We start from the raw sequence: 20,471 nt of genomic DNA, 5'->3' as shown, positions 1-20,471 counted from the left end.
CTTGATGGCATTTAGCGCGGTGGTGGTGCTATGGAGTTTTCTGAAGCCATGCTGATGGCAGCCTAGCTGTAAATTTGCTTTGAAGTAGGGGAGCAAAATTGCTTCAAGCGTCTTGGCTACTGGCGATAGGAGAGATATCGGGCGATATGACTCTCCTATGTTAGCTGGTTTCCCAGGCTTTAGTAGGGGGACCACCTTGGCCATTTTCCATTTTTCGGGTATGACAAAGGTGGAAAGAGACAGGTTGAAGACATGCGCTAAATATTTGAAACCCTCCTTCCCTATGCTTTTAAGCATTGGCATGGCTATACCGTCTGGGCCCACTGCTTTGGATGGTTTAGCATGACCGATGGCATTCTCAACCTCTTTGGTGGTGATGGTAATTGGTGACGCGCTGAATTTATGTTTATGTGCGTGTCTGTTGGCCCTCCGTCTGTCTTTGTCGACCGTAGAATGCTATATATATTGTCGGCAGAAAGCGCTCGCGCATTTTTTCGCATCCGACAGTACTTTATCGCCAAAGGCGATGGAAACTTTGTCATTGTGCCTGGACGGATTCGATAGGGTCTTTACGGTGGACCAAAGTTTACCTACACCGGCAGAGAGGTTGCAACTGCTTAGGTGCTCCTCCCATTTCGCCCGCTTGTGTTCATCCACAAGCAATCTGATGCTTTGGTTTATATCCCTTATTTGGGGGTCGCCGGGATCGAGCTGTCTTATAAGGGCACGTTCTCTCGCTAAACTTGCGGCCTCCGCCGGGAAGTGGTGCCGAATTTCGGGAATTCTACCGGTGGGAATGAAATGAGCCGAGGCGGATTCAATGACCTTGCGGAAAGCACGCTCCCCTTGGCGGGCTTCAGTTGGGGGCGTCTCCGTTCATTGTGCAGAACGTTGTTTCTTCTATTTGATCCGCCAACATCTCACCCCTACTGTCCACCCACAAGTTTGAATGCCATAGATCGTGATGGGCATTGAATACATTGGATACATTATCATTTTTCATAGTGGTCTTCCTTTATTAAGGCAGGTAAGCCGATCTGAACAAAATGAAGAAACATTTAATATACAACTACTTTCTTTTTTTACATTTATTGCGGCCTTTTCTCCTACGACCGGAATTTTTTGAAGGTTCGCAGTTCTTCTGCTTTTGTGGTGTGGCATATTGAGTAGATCCTTTGCTGAATCGATTCATACCTTGGCCGCCTAGTTTTTTAGAAGGTAATATGTGTTGGCTTACTAGTTCACCCAGTACACCTTGATGAGCTAGCATTGAAAGGAAAGTACAAATGAATTCGTCGTAGTTGTGTGTTCGGCGACAGTCATCAACCTGAAAAGATAGTAACAGATTAATTAGAATTAATTAAGCAAAATATCTGGATACACATCAACTTTTAAGTATAAAGGAATTACACACCTAAGAAAATGTGAATAAAATAAGGTTTTGAAATGATTCTTTATGTTAATTATGAACATACCAATTTACAAATGTATTTTCTCTACTATATTGTGACGAATATTAGTGACACTAAGTGATACTCACATCACTAATCTGATACTAAGTAAATAAAGCCACAACAACAATAAACAAGCTGCCACACTTGTATGTACGTAAACAAATCAATCATTATGTCTACACATATGTCCATACAAGCAGCGGAGAGAAACGCACAAACACATGCATATATCTGAGATGCTCCCAAAAGTAGGCAACCATCGGTGGAAGTATCACTCACATATACAAGCGTATATGGCTATGCGAGAAGCTATAATCGTGCGTCTGTAGTTATAGCTGATGAGTTTATAGCTGGTAAACAAGTAGTAAATTCTAGAAGATAGAAACGCCTAGAAGTATGCGAACGAGACATCCCAGAGTATAAAACGAGCTAAAGCTGAGTAATCAGGAATCAGTTTTATTTAAACACGCTATCAGTTGCGAAGTGAAGTATTATTGTGAAGTACTGCTCCCAAGGTAAACTAATAAAGACCATTTTGCATTATTGAATATTGGAGTTATTTATCCGGCAATTAGCCGAGTTTCCCTAAATTCGTTTATAATAATAATATTTTATTTTATTTTATTTATAATATAAAACTTTTAAAATTCAGCAATGAGTAAGCATGGAAAGTTTACAGCTAACATTTATGTATATTCTAAAATATTTCAGCAATTAAAGTAAGTATCTAGGTAAGGTTAGGTTGAACTGGCCGGTCCATGAGCAAATCACATAGACTGAATGAGTCCGTAATGTTACCAGAACTTTATTTACATATATATTGTCAAAATTGATGCTTGCGTATATTTATGTGTATGTGCTGATTCAGAACCGAGGGTGCTTTTTACTGGTTGATTAGTGTGGCTGACTGAGGCAGGTAAAAGTCAGTAATTCTAGTCGTTTGGCCTTCTTTGTGACTTTGTTGCTTTGGTACGTTTATTGCTTTGTGTTTATTTGTTCTTATGTGTTTGTCTATTGTACCTGTGTGATTACTTTGCTTCTTGTAAAATAATTTAAAGGCTCAAATATTGTGTCAGAAATTGTGTTTATCTGTTCGTGTATTATTCTACCGTCGAATTTTTTCTGTTTGTAGATTTCCATGTTTTCGAGTACGTTGAGACGACTGCCTTTTGCTTTTATGTGAATGACCCTAACTGTTTTATTGATATTTGCTGGGGAATATTCATTTTCGACCATGTGATTCGCGAATTTAGACTCTGGTATAATGTTTGGATTCCGTGTTTTTTTGTTGTAATCTCTAATTTGTTCTCTGAAACACGTTCTTATTTGCCGTTCTGTTTGTCCTATGTAACTGTGTTGACATCCGCAGGTATGTTGTATACGCCGTGGCTGCTAAACGGATCCTCGAGTTAGTGTTAGTTCTTAGTTTTCGCCCTAGATTGTTCGATGTTTTAAACGCTGTGTTAATGTTGTATTTTTTAAAGAAGTTTGCCAATTTATATGTGGCTTTATTATTATTATTTATTATTATTGTTATTTTTTAATTTTTCTATAATTGAAAAATTGTATTTTGTTTTTGGAATAGTAAGTAGAAAATTTTTCAGACAACCTGCCATAGCTGCGCAGATAGATCCATTTCGAAGGGTGCTAAACCTTCATCATTAGTACGCTTTAGCACCACCGCTGTATAGCTAAATGGTTAGCGCAGCCTGCCTAAAGCGTACTGATGATGAACTCTTAGCATCCTTCGAAATGGATCTATCTGCGTACCTATGGCAGGTTGTCTGAAAATTTGTTTACTTACTATTTCAAAAACAAAATACAATTTTCCAATTATAGAACAATTTAAAAATAACAATAATTATCATTATAAAAAAATTATTTTTCTGGGCTTGAGCTCGAATCGAACCTTGAATCATTTATTAATAGGCCGATAAAAACAAAAACAATTGTTAATAAACCATGAGCACTTGGGAATGTCAAACAAAAGGAATTGACAATAAACAAATCCAACATTATCAGTGATTTGCAACAGATAACGCAACTCTGAATAAATATGGTTGGTAAGAAGGAATAGAAGTAGCAATTTATCAGTCAAACAAACCACCGCTGTATGGCTAAATGGATAGGGCAGCGTTCCTAAAGCGTACTGATGATGAACTCTTAGCATCCTTCGAAATGGATATATCTGCGTACCTATGGCAGGTTGTCTGAAAATTTTTTTTATTACTATTTCAAAAACAAAATACAATTTTCCAATTATAAAACAATTTAAAAATAACAATAATTATCATTATAAAAAAATTATTTTTCTGGGCTTGAGCTCGAATCGAACCTTGAATCATTTATTAATAGGCCGATAAAAACAAAAACAATTGTTAATAAACCATGAGCACTTGGGAATGTCAAACAAAAGGAATTGACAATAAACAAATCCAGCATTATCAGTGATTTGCAACAGATGGCGCAACTCTGAATAAATATGGTTGGTAAGAAGGAATAGAAGTAGCAATGTATCAGTCAACAAACCACCGCTGTATAGCTAAATGGTTAGCGCAGCGTGCCTAAAGCGTACTGATGATGAAGGCTTAGCACCCTTCGAAATGGATCTATCTGCGCAGCTATGGCAGGTTGTCTGAAAAAATTTTTTACTTACTATTCCAAAAACAAAATAAAATTTTTCAATTATAGAAAAATTAAAAAATAACAATAATTATAATTAGAAAAATATTATTGTTCTGGCCTTGAGCTCGAATCGAACTTTGAATCATTTATCAATAGGCCGATAAAAATAAAAACAATTGTTATATATTTTAATGTTGAATTGAAAATAGTTTTGACGTAAAGTGGTTCTTAACGTATTTGTGATTTGCATACTTTTCGCTTTGTTCTTTGTATTATGAACTATTGTTGAGTTAACTCCGATAGTGGTATTGATGTCAAAATATACCAATTTGCTGTTCTTTGTTAGCTCTACGGAATCAAGTTTCTCTATTAGTTCTGTTGTGTTAGCTATTGCATATTCGTTCCTTACCTCCAAAGTATCTTTCAATACAGTTTTTAAATATTTGGACAGTTTGTAATATGGTGCGGATTTAAAATTAATGACGGGCCTCATTGGAGTGTCCGGCTTGGAAGCGCAATCAGTGGAGGAGCCGAAGAGTTCATTTGGACCAATCTATGGGCCATGTTATAATCTACAATATTTCTTGCATTTTTTATAGCAACTTTGATTTGTTTTTGGTATTCATCCGTGGGATACTCTCCTATTCTACCAAATTTCATTTCCTCTATGAGTTCGTCCCCTTTTTTGATTAGCACAGTGGTGTTTCCTTTGTCCGCTTTCGTTGTGACAATATTGCTCTTCCTTAGTAGATTATTTATTGTTTTCTCTTCTGCATTAGCTTTTTGTCCTTCCTGTGCTTTCACCTCATTTTTTACGATTTCCCTGCACATGTGTCTTGCATGCTCTTGTTCTTTCTGTGGTATCAAGGATATTGTGATCTCCGCATCTACAATCGCCTGCTCCGTTTTTCTTATTTTATTTTGGTCCATGATATTGTGCTTCAGGCCCTTTTCGTTGCTTTGGTGCATTTATTGTTCTGTGTTTATTTTTTGTTGTGTGTTTGTCTGTTGTACCTGTGTGATTACTTTGTTTCTTGTAAACACGTTTTAAAGGTTCAAATGTTGTATCCAACCCACAAAGAAGGTGAAACGACTATAATTAATGACTTTTACCTGCCTCAGCCAGCCACACAAATCGATCAGTAAAAATCACCTTCGGTTCTGAATGAACGCATAGCACATACACATAAATTTACACAAGCATCAATTTTTACAATACCTGCTCATGTGCCTCCGATCTATAAATACAAGACAAACGACAACAGATCAGAACTGAAATCGACACTGATGATGGCACAACGCCGAAACCGGTTTGTCTCGAAACTAAATTTGACAAGGGATGACGGAAAATCGTTCCAATATACATCAAACTGAAAAACCCTATCAAAAACCAGGACCTATGTTATAAAATAACTCTGTCCCCTTGGCAAATACTAGAATCACTCCTTATAGCTGGAGTCTTAGTCTGGCAAGCACAGGGCACGAGCACGTTGTATTGTATTGTACATTATTTATTTAATCACATTCTTACATTAAGATAATGAGATCTTTTAAGAGTACAACAACCAGCTATTACAATTCAATTATAAATATGTATATGAAACAAAATATGCCTAAACGTTAATATCAGTTACATAAATAAAAAAATCTTAAAATATAAAAAATGAGTATAAGATAGTAGTATAGAAGAAGTACAGGGAAGTAGTTTAAAATTATTTTAGTTAGCCAATTCAAATTTCAAGATTAGAAAAGTAGCTATAAAGAATACGTCTATAGTTGTTTTGGTCTAGGGAGTTCCTCACAGAAGCAGGGATTGAATTCCATTGACGGGTGGTGTTGACAAAAAACAGCCTAATCGAAGGTGCATAATTCAAAGTAGGTACGGATAGTGTGCATGAGCGGAGAGACCTATTAAATACGATTTTATTATACAAGAGTGTCGGTGTTTTTGTTACGATCAGGCGAAACAGAAACATGCATCTCCTTGCCTTCTGATAATCAGACAGGTTACAGCCCAGAAGTCTAGATCTCCAAGCGGATATATGTTCAAACTTATTTAAGCCATAGACATACCGAGTGACGTATTTAAGGCAACCTCCATTTTATGGGTATATCTTGAGTCGAGCTTATTGTAGATCGGCTCCGAGTATGTAATAAGGGGTATAACGAATTGGATGTCAAGCTTTCTTTTGATATGTAATGACGCAAAAGGCACGGACTGTCGCAAACTACGCAGAGTGCCATACACCTTTCCTACCACGGAGCTGATATGATCAAGTAAGGCAGGTATTCATTATAACACCAAGGTTTCTAACTTTACTGATGGTCTTCACTGTAGCAGTCCCAATACTTAGGCCAGGTATTGTAAGATTTGCGATACTTTTTCTGGAAATGGGCAAAACATATGATTTATTTGCGTTTAGACAAAGTCCATTGTTATTCGCCCAACATAAAACCGACACTAATTCCAATTCGAACATTAAACCGATAACATTGTATTTCATGACACCAAAGTAATTTTTTTGTCGTTTTTAAATCCGATTCCGACAACAATTGGATTCCATGACAGCCCTGTATTTGTTTTTCTTTCATCAGTAGCGCTACATCGCTCCCAAGTACTTCGTGCCTATAAACGAATCATTTATTCGCATATTTTGTGTTCTTTGTTGCTGTTACTACGTGTGCTTACTGTTGTTTTTGTTAATTAATTGTGCGCAACGTTGACGTCTCACTTACACCTCAATAATAGCTGACTTTGATCCAAATCCTCTCTTACAGAACTGAAAGATCTTGGGGTAGTTGTCGACTCTAAATTTTCGTTCTCGGTATATTTAAACTCTACAATTGCTAAGGCCTATTCTCTTCTTGCTTTTATCCGGCGTTTTAGTTCAAATTTAACGGATCCTTATACTCTTAAGACACTGTTCACCTCACTTGTTCGCTCCAAGTTGGAATATGCCTGTTTCATTTGGCGACCCTATCATGAGTGTCAGATCAAGAGGCTCGAAAGTGTGCAAACAATCTTTGTTCGTTTTGCATTGCGTTCTTCAAATTTTTCCGACCCGATCCCTTCCTACGAAGCCAGATGTGCACTCATCAACCTTCAGTCACTATAATCTAGAAGAACCTTGCTGGCAATGACTTTTGTTTTTAACATTATCAACGGTTCAATCGATGCGCCAGCTCTCCTCGAGGGTTTTCGATTCCATGTACCAAACAGGCCGCTTAGAAATAGCAACATGTTTTATACGGGGTTTATTCGGATCCTATATGTTTCTAATGCTCTCATTTCTAGAACATTAACAGAATTTAATCTTCGCTCAAATTCTTTAGAAATCGACCTTTCATTATCTAAACCTATTTTTAAAGCTGTAATTGCTCATGCATAATTATGTTTTATTTTTTTGTAAGTATATTTTTGTAGTAGACTATTTTTGTAATTTGTAACTGATGAAATTACTAAATAAATAAATAAATAAATAACGGTGGATAGTCTCATAGTGGTTCCTTGAGCGCAAATGACAACGCATTTTTACTAATAAAGCCATTGCAAAATTTTAAAGCCATTCCATAATTTCGTCAATCAATTTTAAAGCCATTGCATTCAATCAATATTGAAATCTTTGTGTAGTTTTATATACCGTATTTTTTATAAGGGTTTGATTTGAATTAAATATATAAATATATTTTGTTTATTTAAACAATCGTTATAAAATATATATATATTTAATATTGATACTTAATTTTTACTAAATTTGTAAACTCTTTCTTCAGATTAGTTACAATGTTTCATTCCCCCCAACACAATACACACACTTCTACACTCACACATAATTTAAATTATTCGCTTATTGATTTACCGAATAATTCTTCTCAATATCCGTATACAAATCAAAATAATACCGAGTTTTGTGCTACCTCCGTCAAGCTTCCACCTTCTTGGACAAATTGTCTAGAAGCTTGGTTTATACATGTAGAAACACAATTTGAAAAAAAAAATCGTTACACAAGACACTACACAATATGAACACATAATTACAGCACTACCTCAAGAAGCTATAATTACAATTTTAGATTACATTCAGAATCCCCAAAACATAATAAATTTGAACATTTAAAGCAAGTTTTAATTGACAGACATTCTTTAAGCGAAAAAATTAGATACAATTTTGTCAGATTCGGAAATGGGTGATCGTAAGCCCTCTGAATTTTATCGGTCGCTTCTGCTACTTGCTGGCTCCAATTTTAGTCCAGATATTCTAAGAAAATCATGGATGAGGAAATTGCCTAATAATCTGAAAGCAATATTAGCTAGCTCTAGTTTAGATAACATAAATGAATTGACAAAATTAGCTGACAATATATGGGAAGTAGTTAATAGGTCAGAAGTTTCTGTTCTAAATAGTTTTCAAAATTCCAAATCCCAAGATTAAATAATTGAGAACTTAGTTAGGACAGCGCTATACGACAAGAAATGAACCAAAATTCCAGATCGAGATCTACTAATAGGAATATCTTTAGGAGAGGATATAAAAGTAAATCCACATCTAGTTCGCGTAATAATCCGAATTGGTTGAGTCGATACCGTTATGTTTGGAGATAAAGCTCCGTTCACATTTTTAATAGCTGACATAGCTAAACCTATCATCGGTGCTGATCTTCTGTGCAAATATGGTATCTTAGTCGACATTAAATGCAAATGTTTAGTTGATCCGGTAACAAATCTTTCTGTTAATATAATTTCGTGTGTTTGTAATATTTCACTCCCCAAAATTTTTGTAGGTGATAATAAATATTCAAAATTATTAAAAGAATTTCCTTCATTGATTATGGAACCAGATTATACAAAACCGGTAAAACATAATACGGTACATAGGCTTGTTACAGAAGGAAATCTGCCATTTCAAAACCAAGACGTTTAGATCCGATAAAGTGCAAAGAATTCTGCATGACCTCTTCATCTAGTACTCAAAAAAGAATTAAATGATTGGCGTACTTGTGGTGACTTTCGTAGACTTAATGTGGGGACTGTTCCTGGCCTTTACCCTTTACCCCACGTTCATGACTTTAATATGAATCTCAGAAATAAGAAAATATTTTCAAAATTAGATTTGGTCAGAGCCTACCACCAAATTCCAATGGATGAAGAGGATATCTATAAAGCCGCAATCACAACACCTTTTGGGATGTTTGAATTTATGAGTGTCTTGGCCGGGTCACAGCTCAGGGATGGTGCCGGTCAAGATATAGTTCGGCAAAACAAGGAAAAAGTGGTATTAGTATTTTAATTAATATAGTATCTTTATTTAACACAAAGATTGTGCACAAATTAAAATATATACAATTTTAGATTACATGTTGGTTGGTGAAGCTGGAACTGCGAGGGGATATGTCCTTTCCTCTTGATGTTAGAAAACAAGTGAAGCACAAAAACATAACGAATCAATATCGCTTGCCAGTCAAACCGTTTATTTATTCCAGCGATGTTTATTTCCATGATCAACATAAACAGTTTGACTGGCACTGTTAACCAATATAAGAAAAAATTCGAGGGCGACCTTTTATGTTTGGAGTTTGAAGAGAATGCTTTTGGCCTTCGAAATTCGACTCAAACATTTCAAAGTGTAGTAGTTAATAATTCACCACTATTTTATTTTAGTAAAAAGAAATTTTATTTAATCACTCCTAAAGTTACGTTATTATTTCTTTTTATATTTTGCAACTCAATGAAAATTTTTGAAAGAACATTTGAAAATAAATATTTAAATAGCTTGATAAATGTTAAAACAATTCAAAGTGAAACATGAGTTAAGTTGTATTAAAGTTAAAATAACAAGAACAATACAATAAACGTATTCTACAATAATCCCCCTTCCGAAAATTAGTTGTTCAAAAAATTAAACCTAACCTTTTTCTTTTTAATTGTACGTACATCAGTGTAATTGGCGGTGTTAAATGTTGAAGCGGTTTCAATTGTTGCTGTTTGTTGTTGAATAGTTTTTACTTCATCATTTATTTCTATTCTAAAATATTTCTTATCTTTTTCAATAACCTTGTAAGGGCTTTCATATGGTTGTAAGAGATCTTTTATTTAGAATTCGTACAAACACAAATTTACAATTTCGGAATATATATACCAGTGTCTATATTTTGACGATGTTTCAATTCTGAACTAACATTTCTAAAACGTTCGCGTAATTTTTTCAAAATTTCATTTCTTGAAAAATGTTCAGTAGTTGAAACAGCTAATTCACCGGGTAAACGTATATTTTGTCCAAAAATCATTTCAGCTGGTGTAGCCAAAATATCTTCTTTAAAGGTCGATCGTAATCCTAATAGAACAACAGGTAGCTCTTCATACCAATTTCTGGTTCCATTTCTAGCCATTATCGAAGATTTTATTTGTCTATGGAAATGTTACACTATACCATTTGCTTGCGGATGATATTGTAACGAATTTAAGGAAACTTCACTTATTTTACACCTTTTCCTAACGTTCGTATCGCTAAATTGTTGAATAGATAACTCCAATATTCAATAATTCAAAATGGTCTTTATTAAACTACTTTGAAAATACTTCACAATAACACTTATACCTCGCAACCAATAGCGTTGTTAAATCAAAGTGATTACTGACTACTCAGCTTGTGCTGCTTTTATACTCTCTGCCCAAATGTCTAGACGTTTCTTCTTCTAGAATCCTCTACCTGGTCACCAGCCATACGCGCGTGTATTTGTATTGTGTAACCATATGCGTGTGTATATGTGAGTACTACTTCGGCTGATAATGACATGCGTTTGGGAGTATCTCTCTGCTGCTTGTATGTATGTGTGTACATGATGATTAATGTGTTGCTTTAAGGTTTTTGTTGTTGTGCATTTATTTAGTGATGTGAATATTCGTCACACAGCCCTCCACCTAAGTCTGATCGTCGCGATCAGAAAAATCTATTTCGTGGTTTTCCAATTGTTTGTATGCGGTAGATGACATCACTGATCCTCTTCAGAACTCTGTAGGGGCTTCCCCACTACACCAAAGTTAGGACGGAACACCTTTCCGCCGGTGAGGGTTGTATAGCAGTACCAAATCTCCCTCCAGGAAACCTTCCGAATTGTTGTTCTTGCTGTACCTACTACTACTGGACCGTTCCCTCACACTCTGTTGTTTGGCCATTGAACTATTTCGTGGAGATTGCGCTTGACGGATTGGCTTCCATAATCAGTATCGTTCCGACGTTTCACAACAGTAGTGCGCCCTGGCTTGAAACCACCCGTGTATTCTTTCTGGCAAATTCTTTCGTTCGTTTTAGTGCGTCCATTGGGCTTTGTCAATGCCAGTGTTTTTCTCGCGGGTACCTTGGGTTTTGATTTGTTTGGCGCATTCATTCCATCAACCTTTGCCCGATTTACTTTCTTTGACTTTTGTGGTCTCTGTTGAATCTCCTCAACAAGCACTCGCTTACTGCTGAACCCTTTCTCCACACTGAAGTTAAGTGGTATAGCCTGGTTCTTATAGCACATATTCCTTCTTTGCATGTCGATCCTGATGTCATGGTCAACTAAGAAGTCCACTCCCAATATGAGTTCATCAACAATCTCCGCCACAACGGATTTTTTGTAGAATCGTGATCTTTCCAATTAAGACCTCACATTCCACTTCTCCTTGGACTTGGTTATACTCGCCAGTGACCGTACGCAACCTTTCTCCAGGTAATGGCTTTACTCCCCTGTTGAATAAATCAGATCGCATTAAGGAATGAGATGCGCCCGTATCTACAGTCAGTACACGCTCCTTGCCATCCACATTTCCTTTGATGGTAAGACTGCTCCATTTTCTTCCAATTTGCGATATAGATATCGCAGGACATTCAATAGCTGGGGCAAGTTTTCGATCTTTACATCTGACTCGCTCTTGCTTATCTCCTCCAGCTTTACGTTTACGACCAGCCAAGTTGGAACTACCCGGACCGGTGCTGCAATGACGTGCAATGTGCCTGGGTTACCGCACTTGAAACACTTCATAACTCCAGCATTTTCTGTTGTGATCTCTTCAGTGCTTCCAAAATTGTGTCTACCCAATCTTGCCTTTCTACTGCACACGGCGTGTGTTGAAAGCTGCCTGTTTCTTGAATCAGAGCATGTGATACCGTTTCTGTGAATGTAGGTTTTGGGTTTGCGTATGTCGCTCGCTTCGTTTCAATATCGCGTATTCCATTAATAAAGCTCTGGATTTTTACCCTTTCGGTGTATTCCACGGGTGCGTCCGCATTCGCTAAATGTGCCAACTTTTCAACATCCGACGCAAACGCTTGCAATGTTTCACCAGGCCTCTGGAAGCGGTTCAGTAACTCCATTTGGTATATCTGTCTCCTAAGCTCGATTCCGTATCGCCTCTCTAATGCGCCCATCAATGCTTCATAATTGTTCTGCTCTCCCTTGGGAATAGTCTGTAGGATTTCAGCAGCAGATCGTTTCAATGCCACGAATAGTGCAGCAATTTTATCTTCAGCACACCAGTTGTTCACTGCTGCGGTCTTCTCAAACTGAATCTTAAACACCTGGAAAGGAACAGAACCGTCAAAGGATGGTGTCTTTACCTTTGGCCTACTCGCTGAAACTTCTGGCCGATTTATTTGCAACTCCTGTATACGACCTCTCAAAGCTTCTATCTCGGCATCCATTTTTTCCTCGAGTTGTACAATTTTTGTATCCTGTGCTTCTAACTGCGAAGACATTTGTGCCACCTGCAATGATAACCGCTCCTCTTGTGCTTCGATCTTAGATGTAATCTGTGTCGACATTTCTGAAATACGCGTTTCTTGTGCTTCAACCTTCGATGTTATTTGTGACGACATTTCTTAAAAAACGTACTTTGTGTCGTGTCTCCTGTGATTCCAGTCGGGCCATATATGTCTTCTCTTCTTCCAGTTGAGATGTTATATATGTCTTCTGTTCTTCGAGTTGAGATGACATTTGCGACGACATTGATGTTACTGTCGATGTTTGTGCAGATATTGCAGCCAATATCATGTTCATGTCTGTGCTCGTAACTGTATGCGATGTTTCGTTTTTCTCTTCAATTTTTGTTGTTGTCGTCCCCATCAGGATGAAAGACATCATCGTCCACATTAATTCCTTCCGACTCCATTAACTCTCGTAGCCGTGCTTGAGGTTCGATTTTATTGCCGGTTGTATTCAATCCACGGTTCTCCAACTCCTTTTTCAGTTGCTGGATCCTTAATTCACTTAACTTTGCCATGTCCAAGTTGTATTCGAAATCTTCGGTATTTATTTGACAATTCCTCTTCTGACACCAATTGTAACGAATTTAAGGAAACTCCACTTATTTTACACCTTCTACTAACGTTCGTATCGCTAAATTTTTGAATAAACAACTCCAATATTCAATAATGCAAAATTGTCTTTATTAGACTACTTTGAAAGTACTTCTAGACGTATTGGCGCCACTTCACACGTATTATTATTCTCTTTCGCCTTTAGTTGTAGCTGAACAAGCAGAGTAGCAACATCGGGTGAAGCTATTGTTTATTTACGCATATATTTACGAATTTGACAAACATGCGTGCATACGTCCTACCTCATTGATTTTTCATCATCAACTATTTTGCGTAAATTAATTGGAACAAAAGGTATAGGATTTTGTCCTAACACTTTTTAGAAGAGGAATTTTGATTACTTTAAGGTTTTGAAATGTTTGCTGGGATATAATTGAATTAAGTTCACTATCTTGTTGTTGTGCACTTTGCAAAATTTTGAAATTAATTTCTGAATTTTTAATTGCATCTACTTCGAACGAACGAGATAATGTACCGCTACAACATTTTCTTGTCCCTTAAGGTATTTAATATCATTTATGAATTGAGCAATGAATTCCATATGTCTAGTTTGCCTTGGACTACGTCCTGTTTTTGAATTTAAAGCAAATACCAATGGTGTGTGATCTGTTAAAACTGTAAATTGTCGTCCTTCTAAAAGATAGCAAAAATGTTTTATATTCAAGTAAATAGCTGATAGTTCCCTGTCAAATGCACTATATTTAATTGCGGATATAGACAGTTTCTTGGAAAAGAATGCAAGTGGTTCTAATTTACCATTAAATGTTTGATGTATGACACCACCAATTGCCGTATTAGATGCATCTACGTTTAAAGAGAGTTTTGCATCTTTGTTAAAGTGATTTAACAATATCGTAGATGCAAATCTGTCTTTAATGCATTCTAAGGCCTTATTAGATGGGTCGTCCCAAATTAAATTCTTCTCGTTTCTTACTTGTCCGATTGATTAAATCATAGATAACTGTCGTAAACTCTGCTAATTTTGGTATATATCGGTGGTAATAATTTACCATACCAATAAGCTTTTGAGCTTGTTTAATAGATTTTGAGCATTCAAAATTACGAATAGCTTTCACTTTTTCTTCTGAGGGTTTAATTCCCGTTGCAGAGATATTATGTCCTAAAAAATCAACATTAGTAACGCCAAAAGTACATTTGCTTGGTTTAATATTCAAACCGTACTCTGTAAGACGTTGAACAAGTATTCTAAGATCTTCAAAATGTTGTTCCCTCATTTTCACTCGAGACTAAAAGATCATCGATATATGTAAAAACAAAATCTAAACCATTGACTACTTCATTAATGAATCGTTGAAAAGTTTGTGCCGAATTTTTAAGACCGAAAGGCATTCATAACATACCAAAAGGTGTCGTAATGGCAGGTTTATAAATATCTTCTTCTGCCATGGGGATTTGGTGATAAGCTCCTACCAAATCTAATTTCGAAAATATGGTCTTATTTCTGAGATTCATGTTGAAATCATGAACATGAGGCAAAAGGGTAACGATCTGGCACAGTAACAATATTTAATCTTCGAAAGTCACCACAAGGACGCCAGTCGTTTAATTCCTTTTTAGGTACAAGATGATGTGGAGATGCAACAGATGAATTTGAAGGTCTACATATCCCTGTCTTTACCAAAAAACCGAACTCGGTTTTAGCTACTTTGAATTTAATAGGATCTAAACGCCTTGGTTTAGAGTATGGAAGATTTCCTTCAGTAATTAACCTATGGACTATTGAATGTTTAATTAGTTGCGAATAATCTGGTTCAGCAAACAGTGAAGGAAACTCTTTTAACAACTTAGTATATTTGTTATCAACAATACAAATTTTTGGAAGCGAAATATTACAAGCGCATGAAATTGTATTAACTGAAAGATTTGCTACTGAGTCAATCAAAGGTTTACATCTGATGTCAACTAAAAGACCATATTTGGATAAAAAATCAACACCAATAATTGGTTTCGTTATGTCAGCTATTAAAAACGTAAACAGAAACTCGCGACGTAAACCCAAATTGATGTTATAAAGTTTTTTTACCATACGTTGAAATCGTTGAACCATTAGCTGCAGTAAGAATTAAATCTAACGAACGTTTTGCGGAAGGACATTTTGTCCCGGGAATCGCCGATATTTCCACCCCACTATCAATTAAAAAATTCAATTTTTGTTTGTTTTATCAAAAATAAATAGGCGACGTGTAGAAGTGTTTAAATTTCCCTTGTTTGTCGCCGCAACAACGGTTGATTTTTGTTTGACGAATTCATATTTTTAGAAAAATTACAAGGTTGTTCACATTTTTGAGCTTATACTTTTAATACTAAACTGCATTTCCGCATGAATAAACCATTCTTCTGGGCAACTTGTCCAAAATTGTGGCAATTTAACAGATGTCGCAAAAATTTCATTCCTATTCTGATTAACATAGGGATTTGGTAATTTTCTTTCATTATTATCCAAATCAATAAGGGAATCGTTATTATTATGTGTGTGTAGGTGTACTTTTGCCGCGTTGTGGAGTACGATACATTATGAAGAACAATATATTAAACTAAAGTTATTTGACAATATTCGCGCAAAGACGTTAGCAAAAATTGGTATGTTAGGATTAGCACAAAATTTTTAAAAATTTTAAATCGGAGAAGGGAGTTTACAATCGACAATATGAAACATCTTATAATATCATATAAACATCTTATAACTTTAAACGAGCAATTCTTGTTTGTTTGTATAGCCGAACGATCTCGGGAACGGCTCAACCGATTTAAATGAAATTTGGCATAGAGATAATGTATCACCTTCTAAGACTTTCTACCTCGGTGTTGCCACCCAGAATGTTTCACAAGGTTGCCACCTATTCGAAATTTAAAAAAAAAATTTCATGAGATATGCCGACATGGGTATCAAACGAAAGGTATTTCACTCCCCATTACAATAGGGACATTTTTGAATAGGGCTGCCATTTAGGGTTGCCACCTATTCGAAATTAAAAAAAATTTTCATGAGATGCCGATATGGGTATCAAACGAAAGGTATTTCACTCCGCATTACAAAAGGGTAATTTTTGAGTAGGGTTGCCATTTAGGGTAGCCACTTATTCGAAATTAAAAAAAAAATTGCATGAGATATGCCGATATGAGTATCAAACGAAAGGTATTTCAATCCGCATTACAATAGGGATATTTTTGAGTAGGGTTACCATTTAGGGTTAGTTAGACGAAATAGTACTCTACTTACTCATATTCTATTAAAGGAGAACATTAAAGTTAAAAATCTTCGTAAAAAAATCTTACACATGATCCGACTTAAATTTCCAAATTTCATATACGCTAATAAAATTGAAATGCAATATCAAGGCACCGTGGCAAATTCTATCAAAATATATTTAAATGCATATTTTTGGCAAATATGAAATGAATAATTGCAATTTCTGATGTTGTTGTTGTAGCGATAAGGTTGCTCCACGAAGGTTTTGGGGAGTGTTATCGATGTGATACAGATCCGGTACGCTCCGGTACAACAGCACCATTAAGGTGCTAGCCCGACCATCTCGGGAACGATTTATGTGGCCACATTAAACCTTCAGGCCATTCCCCCCTCCCCACCCCCAAGTTCCATGAGGAGCTTGGGGTCGCCAGAGCCTCGTCTGTTAGTGAAACAGGATTCGCCGCGGATAGGTGAGGTTGACAATTTGGTTTGGAGAAGCTATATATTGCGCTGGCAACCGGAAGGGTTGCGCTACACAGCCCCTTGAATCTGATATTTTAGTCGCCTCTTACGACAGGCATACCTACCGCGGGTATATTCTGATCCCCTAACCCGCTGGGGTAATTGCAATTTCTCACAGATTACTATTAGAAAGATTTCTCACCGTAGCAAAAAGATATCTCACCAAGGTAATTTTCTTCCGTTGAACACTAGAGGCATATGTTCAATTAGACATCTAACCATTTAACTACTTACCAACAGATGGCGCTTGGGGAAGTAAGTTGACATTTAGTTAAACTAACTGTTAGTTGTCATTCGTGAAATTTACAAGTTTTTGGAATGTAATAAAATTGTGAGACTTTCGTAGTGTATACCTAAAAAATTTTTGAGATTAATAATCCGGCGCATGAAGATACTCGAACTAAATAACTTAGTTATCGATTTCACTAATTGTCATAACAATCCCTTATACTATAGGCTGGAATTACCCATTTCAAATTTTTCATTCCAGTTCATTTTGCGGTTAGTGTTTGATATGTTTTTGAAATCTATTTTTAAGGAAACCAAATATTGGTAAGGAAAAATATATATGTGCATACATATACCTTATTTTCTCAACGGTGCTTTGAGTAGGAGCAATTACAAAAAGGTGATCCATGATTACTTCAGCTCAGTGTGAGTATTGTGATTTCAACATAACTGCATGACTACATCTCTGTCACTTCCTATCTCTGTTTTTTCTTTCCTACCATATTTAAATGGCTCTACTCTTTAGTCTTAACTGTGTATTTAAGGTTTAACATTAAATTTAGTTTTAACATTAATCTGAATTATAAGAAAATCGTTTTATTGTTAATTTTAAACTCGAATTTAGTTTTATGGTAATTATATTGTATTTATAAAACGGACGATGTGCTATAAAAGACTCCGTCTTACTGTCACAACCACTTTGTTCAACTAATAAATTTGAATTTGAATTTGAACTGCATATGTGTATATAAAAAAGATAGAGTTTGATTAGTGATGACTTGTAGAACAAAGTAAGTTATGCGGCATACTCGAAGATTGCCGAGCAAAGCTCGGTCGCCCAGGCACTATAATATTAACATATGAAATATTCAATATATGTATATATATAATTAGATTTAATAAATGATACAGCTCACCAAACAATATTTATTTGTATGTTTATTTGTAGCTATTGTTATTGTTTTTATCATGCAATGGCATTTGTTGTTGTATTTAATTTTGCTTTCTTTTTTGATGCTTGTATCTGTAATTATCACTGCTATTATCGGTACTGTCGTTTACAAAAAAATTTTCCTCCAGCTATTCGTTTGTACGTGTTTTTCGAAAATAGTTTAGTAAATTACTATTTCGTTTGCCTGGGCTGCTGCTGGTACTGATACTGATACGCTGTGTTGTTGCTGGTCTATTGTCGATCATATAGATTTATTAAAATTAGCCGTATTTTTTAACACGCGTACATCCGTTTACGCTTAAACTTTATATGACACACTTTAAATACACCTCTGAAATTGCTGCGCATAAATTTTGTCCTACTAAATTTCAATACGCATTATACTCAGATGTAACAAAATATGTGTATATGTTTCACCCTCTACACTAATTCTATGTATTCCATGTGTGTCCACGATTCATCGCAACTGATTCAGCTATATGTTATACCCTATGGCCATCACAGCGTTGTGTCTCCGCTTTTCGGTACATCCTGTTGCTGTAGCTAGTTGTTTAACCACAGCCCCTAGGTGGGTCTCCTAAGCATTATCTAAGCGAGGATAGGCGTTTTTTTTTTTTCATGCGCAAACGAAACGTATACGCGTGTAAAAAAACACGACTATTATTGCTTTTAGTTTTGCTTTTGACATAATTTTTGATTTTTGATGGCCTTGTTTATTTAAAAAATGTAGGATTTTGTGAGCTCGAGGCCTTGCTTTGAATAAAACACTTTTACAGTTTTGCTTTTGTTTAAGTTATTTCCAATTCGGCGCCTATTCCTTTTTACCGATGTAAACAGGAATGAATATCTGTTGTTTTGTTAATTAATTCTTTATTTGTTTGGGAGATTCTTCTCATTTTGCATAATTTATTTTTCGCTCGTTATCTGTTATGATTTTATTACAATTCGCACATAATTCTCTTTTTGTCTGCTCTTTTTTTTAACATACTGTTTTTTATTTTAAAATTTCACTTCCATTTCTGCATAACAATGTCACAGAAGTTAAATATTTTCACTTTATCACTAAAGTAAGCTCGCCAGTGCAGTAGTTAATAATTTACCACTATTTTATTTTAGTAAAAAGAAATTTTATTTAATAACTCCTAAAATTATGTTATTATTTCTTTGTATATTTTACAACTAAATGAACATTTTTGGAAGAACATTTGCAAATAAATATTTAAATAACTTGATAAATATTAAAACAATTAAAAGTGAAACATGAGTAAAGTTGTATTAAAGTTAAAATAACAAGAACAATACAATAAAAGTACCCTACAAAAGGTTCATCAATGAAGTACATAGTTAATAGTTTAGATTTAGATTTTGCTTATATTGAAGACTTGCTAGTTGCAAGTGAAAACGAAGAACAGCATTTTAAAGATCTGAACTTACTTTTCCAATGTCTAACAGAATATGGTTTAAATATCAAACCAAGCAAATGTATTTTTGGTGTTACAAACGTTGATTTTCTAGGCCATAACATTTCGTATACGGGTATTAGATCATCTGAAGAAAAAGTAATAGTTATTCAAAATTTTGAGCGCCCGAAGACAATAAAACAGATACAAAAATTTATTGGGATGGTTAACTACTACCATCGGTACATACCAAAATTAGCGGAGTTTACGTCAAAATTATATGACCTAATAAATCGAACGAGTAAAAGACGTGACAAGACTTTAATTTGGGATGACATATCAAATAAGGGTTTCGAGACCATTAAAGAAAAGTTTGCCTCTACGACATTGTAGAACCACTTCAAAAAAATATGCAAAACTTCCTTTAAATGTAGATGCTTCTAACACAGCAATTGGTGGTGTCATACATCAAACCTTTAATGAGAATTCAGAACCTCTTGCTTTCTTTTCAAAAAATTTTCTTCATCTGAAACTAAATACAGTGCATTTTATTTAAACATTAAACATTTCAGATATCTTTTAGAAGGGCGAAATTTTACAGTTTTCACTGATCACAAACCTTTAATATTTGCTTTAAATGCAAAGACGGAACAAAGCCCCAGACAAACTAGACATATCGAGTTTACAGCACAGTTCACTACTGATATTCGGTATATAAAAGGT

General features: G+C 35.5%; 1 protein-coding gene across 9 annotated transcripts in view; it reads right to left on the bottom strand.

The window, feature by feature from the left end:
• caly (ubiquitin carboxyl-terminal hydrolase calypso) overlaps nucleotides 1–20,471 on the bottom strand; it is a 253,657-nt gene that overhangs the window by 59,555 nt on the left and 173,631 nt on the right. For 8 of the 9 annotated variants that reach the window (XM_067773003.1, XM_067772999.1, XM_067772998.1 and 5 more), the window contains exon 3: nucleotides 990–1,327. The exons of the other annotated variant lie outside the window; for it this stretch is intronic. In XM_067773003.1, coding sequence (XP_067629104.1) covers nucleotides 1,070–1,327 — 258 coding nt within the window. In that variant the 3' untranslated portion in view covers nucleotides 990–1,069. Of the gene's footprint in view, nucleotides 1–989; nucleotides 1,328–20,471 lie in introns of those variants that run through there. 9 annotated transcript variants of the gene reach the window in all.

The sequence above is a fragment of the Eurosta solidaginis genome, chromosome 3 (genome assembly GCF_040869045.1).
Source record: "Eurosta solidaginis isolate ZX-2024a chromosome 3, ASM4086904v1, whole genome shotgun sequence".
Taxonomy (NCBI): domain Eukaryota; kingdom Metazoa; phylum Arthropoda; class Insecta; order Diptera; family Tephritidae; genus Eurosta; species Eurosta solidaginis.
This window is presented reverse-complemented; position numbering and strand designations above follow the sequence as displayed.